Source organism: Austrofundulus limnaeus, unplaced genomic scaffold, assembly GCF_001266775.1.
Source record: "Austrofundulus limnaeus strain Quisiro unplaced genomic scaffold, Austrofundulus_limnaeus-1.0 Scaffold6, whole genome shotgun sequence".
NCBI classification, from domain to species: Eukaryota; Metazoa; Chordata; class Actinopteri; order Cyprinodontiformes; family Rivulidae; genus Austrofundulus; species Austrofundulus limnaeus.
Genome location: NW_013952408.1, coordinates 1,847,155 through 1,856,362, shown reverse-complemented (window position 1 = coordinate 1,856,362; position 9,208 = coordinate 1,847,155). Strand labels below are relative to the sequence as shown.

At 39.8% G+C, this 9,208-nt stretch overlaps 2 protein-coding genes across 3 annotated transcripts in view; both read left to right on the top strand.

The window, feature by feature from the left end:
- Positions 1-3,484, top strand: part of mcm4 (minichromosome maintenance complex component 4) — an 8,765-nt gene extending 5,281 nt beyond the window's left edge. For both annotated transcript variants that reach the window (XM_014030091.1, XM_014030100.1), the window contains exons 12-17: positions 664-1,029; positions 1,155-1,282; positions 2,097-2,304; positions 2,398-2,626; positions 2,709-2,842; positions 3,063-3,484. In XM_014030091.1, the coding sequence (XP_013885545.1) occupies positions 664-1,029; positions 1,155-1,282; positions 2,097-2,304; positions 2,398-2,626; positions 2,709-2,842; positions 3,063-3,158 (1,161 nt within the window). In that variant the 3' untranslated portion in view covers positions 3,159-3,484. The remainder of the gene's footprint in view (positions 1-663; positions 1,030-1,154; positions 1,283-2,096; positions 2,305-2,397; positions 2,627-2,708; positions 2,843-3,062) is intronic.
- An 839-nt stretch (positions 3,485-4,323) lies between these two features.
- ube2v2 (ubiquitin-conjugating enzyme E2 variant 2) overlaps positions 4,324-9,208 on the top strand; it is a 7,373-nt gene continuing 2,488 nt past the window's right edge. The window contains exon 1 of the mRNA XM_014030081.1: positions 4,324-4,428. Within this exon, the coding sequence (XP_013885535.1) occupies positions 4,413-4,428 (16 nt within the window). The 5' untranslated portion in view covers positions 4,324-4,412. The remainder of the gene's footprint in view (positions 4,429-9,208) is intronic.

The window sequence follows — 9,208 nt, the reverse complement described above, 5'->3', positions numbered from 1 at the left end:
ATATTTATGTTTTGAATGTAACAAAATAAATGTAAGAGTAAAATTACAGATCCTCAAATTGACTTAAAGTGCCCGTGACGTCAAATTTTTGTAATGCACATGAATTCTTTATTGGAAAGAGGACATTGATAAAATATTGCAAAAGAAATTTCATGTCGCTGAGATGAACATTTGTTCAGATATTTGCATTTAAAGTAACAGGAAGTGATGTCAAAGGGGTATGTCTGTGAACAGAGCATTGCTACAACAGCTAACAACTCAGACTGTAGAGAAGAATCTGATGTTTCTTAAGATTATTTTGAGTCACGATCAGATAGAGATAAGGATAAGTTCAAATATTATTGTTTCAATAAAAAAGACCAGAGAGTTTTCTTTTGTTTGTTTGTTAAAGAGTTCCCCTTTGATGTCACTTCCTGTTTAACATTGGCTGTGCCAAGTTCAAAAGAAAATATGCCATTTATGTGACAAAATGGGTAAAATTCTGTGTATTAAGACTTAACGTGTTTTTTTTAGACTTTTTGTATTAGAAGAATATGCATGTTACAGGAACTTTTAAGTCCTGTAACAAAGTATATTTATTTATTAGTTACTATACACCTCTGCTGAATGGTCGGTCAAGATTTACGTAAAAGAGGAACGTTTCCCTTTTTGTTTTTGTTCCAGGGCATCTTGCTGCAGCTATTCGGAGGCACTCGCAAAGACTTCAGCCAGACGGGCCGGGGGAACTTCCGCGCCGAGGTGAACATCCTCCTCTGCGGAGACCCCGGCACCAGCAAGTCCCAGCTGCTCCAGTACGTCTACAACCTGGTGCCCCGCGGCCAGTACACGTCGGGGAAGGGCTCCAGCGCCGTGGGCCTCACCGCCTACGTCATGAAGGACCCGGAGACCCGGCAGCTGGTCCTACAGACTGGAGCGCTGGTGCTGAGCGACAACGGCATCTGCTGCATCGACGAATTCGACAAGATGAGCGACAACACGCGCTCCGTGCTGCACGAGGTCATGGAGCAGCAGACCCTCTCCATCGCCAAGGTGGGTTTCACAGATTTTTTTTTTTAAAGGTGTGAAATCGTTTAGGAGCTTAGGAGACTGAGCTCGGGTGTATATGGAAGACTTTAAACAGAAACTTATCAGTTTTCTTATTCCTGTACTTGCAGGCGGGCATCATTTGCCAGCTGAACGCTCGTACTGCTGTGCTGGCTGCTGCAAACCCTGTAGAATCTCAGTGGAACCCCAAAAAGACCACGATCGAGAACATCCAGCTGCCTCACACTCTGCTGTCCAGGTATAGAAATGCACTTTCAATTATATAAARTGTTGTTGTTKTTTTTTAAGAAATCTTACRAAWTGGGAATTTTTTTACTCTAACTTTAGGGAGCAATATTGAATGAGTTACTACTTCATCATCAGTTTTGATGCTCTTTCTTATACATACTATAAAATGGGCTGGATTATTAGGGTTTGGCAATATTTGTTTAAAAAAATGAAATAATCACAATTAATTGTGGTATTTAGCCGATGACTATTAATTCCCTGGAGGCTCTGGACACCAGCACGTCCCATTCATATGACTGATTTAAATCACTCTAGTGGGAAAGGTTCGCTCCCTTAGAATCTGTTCCAGTTTGTGTCAAAAGTAAAGACTTAAGTCTATACACCGGTTTTTAAATTGTGTTGGTAGGCCATGTAAAATGTATGTCTTATCTGAAGCACGTTGTAGCAAAAGACTGTCAGATTCATGGAAAAATGACCTCAGTCCACCCTCAGGTCCCACCCCCCACCCTGTCGAATAAACATAAACCCCAAAAACTCCTTTCTGACTGACGCCTGAAATTATTTGCTAAATGCCAAAAAAAGTCTGCAGGAAGAAAAAACTAAAAAGAGGCGAAAGTTGAATGAAGTTCAGGATTATTAAGTTATTAACAAACATGCCCGATTTGATACAGATTTTTGCTTCTTTGCTTTTCCAGTAGAAAATTGGACTGAATCGAATGTGGAATCCAGAGTTTTTCCTCTCTGATGCCAAAAAAACGAGCGTTTGAAGACTTTAAACGTGACATCGCTGCTCCTTTTAACACAACATATTTTCACTCCTTCAGATTCGACCTCATCTTCCTGATGCTGGATCCCCAGGATGAGGCTTACGACCGCAGACTGGCTCACCACCTGGTGTCCCTGTACTACCAGAGCGAGGAGCAGATGGAGGAAGAGTTCCTGGACATGGCCGTGCTGAAGGACTACATCGCGTACGCCCGGACGTACATCAGCCCGAGGCTGAGCGAAGAAGCCAGCCAGGCCCTCATCGAGGTTTGTTTATTTCCATCGAGCACGTAAAAGCGTCGGTTTTGGTGTCCCGTCTGTCGCGACTGCCAGCTGACCTCGTTCTTGTTCGTCCTCAAGGCCTACGTCGACATGAGGAAGATCGGCAGCGGTCACGGGATGGTGTCCGCCTACCCTAGACAGCTGGAGTCGCTGATCCGATTGGCAGAGGCGCACGCCAAAGTACGCTTCTCYGAGAAGGTGGAGACCATCGACGTGGAGGAGGCCAAGCGGCTGCACCGAGAGGCCCTCAAACAGTCGGCCACGGACCCCAGGACTGGATTGGTCGACATCTCGATTCTGACAACAGGTGTGCATCAGTCGTCCTTTGTACGGTTCAAAGAACTTGTCTTGTGTCACGACAAGTTAACTTCAGTTTCCCTGATTTACAGGCATGAGTGCCACGGCCCGCAAACGTAAGGAGGAGGTGGCCCAAGCCCTGAAGAAGCTGATTCAGGCCAAAGGAAAGACGCCGGCCATGAAGTACCAGCAGCTGCTCGATGACCTCAGAGGACAATCTGAAACCGTAAGTGTTGTCCGGATCAGACTTATCAAAAAGACTCCTTTTTTTTTATTTTTATTTATTTTTTTTTTTGCTTTTCAATTCTGCATTTCTAATGAACCCGTGTTAACGAAAACATGCCTACAGTATAAATATTCATGTTCGACGCTTTCATAACGTTTTTAAGGTGAATATTTCCTCTCACTTCCTGTATTTCCTTCCTCTTTGGTCACGCTGTTTGCAGGCGATCACCAAGGAGCTGTTCGACGAGGCGCTGCGAGCTCTCGCTGACGAGGACTATTTGACGGTCACTGGGAAAACTGTTCGCCTGCTCGCTTAAAGCAAACARTCATTCCTAGCGTCGGTCTCTCGTAGTCACTGTAAAAAAAAAAGTTTGTATAATAGAAAAAGCATTGGTTCTTTGCATATATTACTCAGATTTATAGACAAGGTTCAAAATAATCCTGTGTCTTGGTTGAGAATTGGAGTCATTTATGATTTAAAGATAAAATATGAGAAACCTATCGGAGATGGTGTTAACAAGCTCCTTTTTTGTTGTTTGGAAGTGATATTTTTTTGTTTTGTGCTTCTCTGGTTGCATTATGTGGTATTGAATTGTAGCTTGCATAGCCTTCATGTTAATAAATAAATTGCTGCTTATTGAAATGTTTGGTTTTGTTTTAGCAGGATATAAATTAAAACTTCCTAGCTATAGTTTGCTATACTTGTTGAACGTTGCCCTTCAGTAATATGGGTTCATAACAATCTGTAGGTTTTGTCATGGTTTTGTTTTAGCTGTTTATTAATGGATAAAATACACTGCTCAAGAAAATAAAGGGAACACTTAACGCACGCTAACTCCAGATCTTAATCAATGAAATATTCGCATTGAGTACTTTGTTCTGTACAGAGTTGAATGTGCTTCACAAAAGTTTGATTTACTTGGACTTAGCGTGCGTTAAGTGTTCCCTTTATTTTTTGAGCAGTGTACAAAAGTATGAGATGTTAAATAGGGAAAAACTAACTTTATTTAGTTTAAATCTTCAGTTGTGTATTTTTAAATATTGGCATGGGAAACGGGTGTGAAAATTTTCCAGGGACCCCCTCATAAACCCCATGCTGTTTTTAGAAATCATTTACTGTCATTTTAACCCCTAAATACTATGGGAATAACAATTTTTGTTTGATTTAGTATGTTTGTTTTACTAGTGCATTGTTCCCCAATCCCCATATTAAATTTTTAAAATAAAATCCAAGTTAATATATGGTTATTTTTTTGAGGATTCCCCCCAAGATAGAGCTTGTGGACCCCAGTTGTTAACCTCTGTCCTAAATGATATGCACGATTATGTGGACACTTGGGATATGACTATTTACAGTAAACGATTAGAAAAACTGAGGCAGTTATAGTGAGTTTCTCTCATTCAAATACTCTGCTCTGTTACGACTAGATACTTGTTATTTTATCTAATAAAAGCGAGGCGTGTGAGAGTTGCAGTGCGGGAACCAGCCGCCTCACTGTGCTGCTGCTCGCTCCAGTTTTAGCCGCTCTCATGTCCACACCTCTGCGTGCTTCTGGACCCGACTGAAGAAGATGGCGGCCTCCTCAGGTTTGTGCGCTTTCTAACATCCACATAAACTCAAAAAAGCGACAGACCCTCGTATTTTTATGCCAGATCTAACGCTGAACGTGGCGATTTATCAACAAGACGCGTTTATACCGCCGCTCTTCACCCCCAGCGGTCTAATTATTGTCATTACGGCGGAGCTGTGCCTGATCGCTACGGGATGCATCTATGTCGTGGAGCTAAAGCAAGGCCAGTCATTAGCCCGTGAGTTAGCTGAAATAGAAAAGAGGCGTTAGCGAGAAAAGCCTTACTGTTGCTGGTGTTTTGTTGTTCTATCTATGATAAACCCCTCTTGCTAGTGTAATGAATCAACAATGTTTTAATGGCTGATTAGTAGGGACTGCTAAKCGGCCGCAGACGGCACCGCTGGCTAGCTTGGCGGCTAATTTAGCAGCGAGAATATTCCAGCACGGCGCCGAGCCCGTCTGCAACCATATCCACTTTATCTGACTCACCTAGCGCTAAAGTCGTTTCGGTTCAATCATTTAATGCGAGCCATTTATTTGCAGTAATGCAAGAATGACAAATAATGAGAACAACATTTTTCATTTTGTGACAAATCGCAAGAATGAGCTWGTTGACGGAAATGTTTGCATTCGCTCCACGTTTTGCTAGCCTTACCAATACGTTTTTATTAAACGCTTTTATTAAACAAACCGAGTTAAGCATGGTTAAACGAAGTATTTCTTTTATTTAAAGTGGACGTCCACTGTTATTAGACAGGAGCAAATAAAACTGTCCGAGTTGGTCACGTTTTAGTAACCAACACAGATGGCACGCTTTGTTTCAGCAAATAGACGGAGCCCACATCTGCATGATCGCTCCACTTGCGAGCGTGGTTGCTGAAAACAGTCTATATTTGCTGCCTATTCAAATTAAATTTGTGCATCGTTTCTCCCTAAACGTTCAGCATGCCTTTCTGATAAATACGTATTTACTAACTGACGATTCAGTAAAGGGGGGGGGGGTGAAACTAGGAAGTAAGTTGCTGATGGAAACTGTTCAGTTGGCGGGACCTGCTGAGTTAGTTTTACCCAGTTAAACACAGAAACACACCTCAGCACATATCTGACATTTTTTGTTCAACCCCCTTTTCTATTTAAAAAGAGCTAAAAGGAGCAAACCTAGAATATTCACACGAACTAAGTGAGTTGAATCAAGCCATAAGTACTGCATATGATTGACGTGTTTATAATGATAGAGGTGGGCAATCTTGCATGTTTTACTTGTTTTTCTGCTCCAGCACACTTGATTTAAATGGATGGATGATTAATAGGCATCTGCAGAACTTGAAGCAGTAATTTAATCACTGAATCAGGTGTGTTGGAGCAGGGAAACCAGTAAAGCATGCAGGATAGCAGCCCTCAGGGACCAGGATTGCCCACCTATGAATGTTGAGTATTTCTTAAAACATTATTTTGATACCATATAGTTTTATGGTCATTTTAAGGTATGAATTTCTGTATTTATTCATAACAAAACTTACTTTTATTACTGCTTAAAGTGTCTCACAGGGCAGTGACTGTTGGAGACTAGTTGGCGATTCATTGAAAGAAAATGCGATTTTTCAGATGTAGTTTCACTGAATTCTGGGTATTTGCACCCTTAATGCCGTGCAACACATTTTGCATGGCCGTTTGGGTTTGTTTTTCTGTGGCCAGCTTACAAAAGCAATATTCTAGGCCGTGCACATTATTATGTTGTTCACTTAGGACACTTTTTAAATGATTTGGACCAGTTATAGTTATTTTTTTCATTAGTGTTAGACCTGCCCCCCTTGGATATTGGTAGGRGAAACACTGCAATATGACTTGGATTAAATGAACAAAATGGTATGCAGTGTGTTGWTGTCTTTCTGCTCAGGGTTCAGAGCAATAAAAACAACTAATACATCATTTCCTTTACAACCTTACAGTTTTGTTTTTATAATGTGCAAATAGACAGAGTTGCTGTAGTCACCGTGAAACTACAAATTGCATGCAATAGTTTTTAATGACTAAAACTTTTCCTGATTCTCTAAACGCCGAAAATCGCCCCTTATCAGATTTTTATAAAATAAATAATAAAAACATCTGAAAATATGTTAAATAAAAGTTGAACTTAAATCCAACTGCAATTTCTTTAATTGCTGTTGTCTGACATGTTCTCTGGATTCATTATGGTATCTTTGGTCCATTTTGTTTATCAGGATGATACTGACAAAACGTGTAAATGCAAACATTTGAGCCAACCATTTATTGCAGTTCTTTTGCAGTTATGCATATTGCACAGCCTGTTATTGCAATGACAGTAAATTTGCAATATATTGTGCAGCCCTGATGTAAATGTTTGAAAGGGAAAACCATTCATTGTTTTGTTAAATCTTTACTTCCTTATGTTCTCCTGTTCTGCAGTCTCATTCTTTAGCAACTAAAATGTGCTAAATTAATAATGTGTGTGTATGATCAAATGTTTGTTAAAGTCATCAGACTAAAGCAACGAGCAGTTCTATGCTAGCAAGTACCTTTCATGGAATGCAATATGATTTATTCATTCATTTTGGCCACCGCTTAGCAAATATGGAATATTTGTTTTTATAAAGTAGTTTGTGGCGTTTGACTGGAGGAGGTGAGATGAGCTATTTTTATGATAGGAAGATTTTATTTCTCTTTGCGTGTTCTGCCTCAGTCACACAGCCCTCCTTTTTCCCCCTGTAAATTTGACTTTAAGATCATACTTTTGAATAACTGTAATTTTTCTCTCAACTTGCACCACTCCTTCAGTCCTAAGCTGTAAGCAGCTCATCATTCTCAGCCTGTCAGGGTGCACATTTGATCCCAACACATCATCAATCTTCGAATACCCCGCTCCCCTTTCCCTTGTAGCTAAAACAGCTGATTGAATAGTTTTGCATGCTTCTCATCGACGTGGCTGCTACGACAGTGGTCATAAGATGACAGGATGTTACTCTGAATCACTGAAGAGTCAGCACTATAGGACCATGTGCATCACATCTCATGACCATTTCCAAATACGTCAACACTGCAGATTTATTCAAAGCTTCGTTAAGTAAGATCAGATATCTTTAAATAAATGTCTTGTGACCAAGATAGGAAATCAGGTGTACTTCCACAGCTTAATACATTTCATGCTGTTGGTTTTCTGCAGCTGCAGCCTGTCGTGTCATTTTGTGTGTCCGTCAGTCCTCTTGTCACGTTTTCAGTTCCTAGGTCATATTCATYGCCTATATGATGACAGTTTCCTTTGAAATAACCAGTTTGAACTTGGCACTGATGACATTTTTAATATTGCATTGGCTTTTGTAAAACCTGAACAAATAGTAGAGTGAAATGTTCTGGGAAAACACAATCAATAGCTACTCCAACAGGAAAGAAAGTCTAGCTTCATTTAGTAAGTTTGTAAATTTGCCTTGTATTTGAGCTGGTAAATGAAAGGTTGGTCTCTAAAATGTCCAAAAAATTGGAAAAGTGCCCAGTCACATCTTTGTAAAGTGACAGTTTTCAGCTCCACAATTTGAGATGTTAAGAGAAAAAAAATCTATATTAGGTTATTTTTATAGATTAATTTTTATTTACAAGCCCCCTAAAGCACTGTCAGTGTTTCTGCTGTTAACACTACAGCTAACCCATTGAATCATATTATCAGGAAGAATACTGATCCCTCATCTTGAACATCAAAGCACCTATGTGTGGGACAGCTCTGAACCAGTTTGGTGCAAATATGTATTATGGGTGGGGGTGTCTGTGTTGCGGGCTATTTATAGCATCCTTTACTGTTTCTGAGCAAATTGTTCACTGTGCACTGGCTCAAGGAGGTCACTTCTGTTTTGGACTTATACTCTGCCTRATTTTTGAGAATGTTTAGATCAGTGGTTCTCAATCATTTTGGGTCTGGGTACCCCAATTAGGGTTGGGTAATATTGACAAAAAAATTAATCACGATTTAATTGTGGTATTTAGCCAATGATTAATTTGATGATTAATTCCCTGGAGTCTCTGGATACCCTTATGTCCTGGTCACATGACCAATTTAGTGGGAAAGATTTGCTCTTCGTAAAAATCTATTCCGAATTGCGTCAAAATTACAGACTTCACGTCAAATTTTAAATTGTGTTTGTAGATAAATAAATTACAGAACCTTTTTAATGTTCGTCATATTTGAAGCAGAGAGGAGCACTGAGCAGACTGACCGGGGAAATATCCAGTCAGTCTGCCTGGTGGCATTAATCGTATTAATTGTCAAGTGCCAAAAAATAATCGATTGTTTGTTTTTCTGACGATTAATTGCACACGATACGATTATGAACAACCCTAACCCCAAGGGTGAAAATTTTTCAGGAACCCCTTCATAAATCCCATGATTAAAAATAATTTACTGCCATTTAACCCTCAAATGCAATGGAAATCATTATTMTTGTTTGGTTTACTTGTACATTGTTCCACATATACATTTTTAAATAATAAAAACCGAAATCAACTTGTAATTATATGAGGACTCCCAAGCAGACCCCAGTTTGAGAACCTCTGGTTTAAATTAATGAATCGATGCTGTGTTAGTATAAAACCCGCAATAAATGTCATGGTTTATTTTGTGTTTGGATCATTTTTCTATTTAATGTCAGGCAATAGATGGAAAAATACCTATTTGATAGTCAGTTTAGTGTTCATTTTTCATGCCRTTTGCCAGCATATTCAGTGGGGAGAACAAGTATTTGATACACTGTTGATTTTTCAGGTTTTCCCAGTTGCAAAGCTTGTAGATG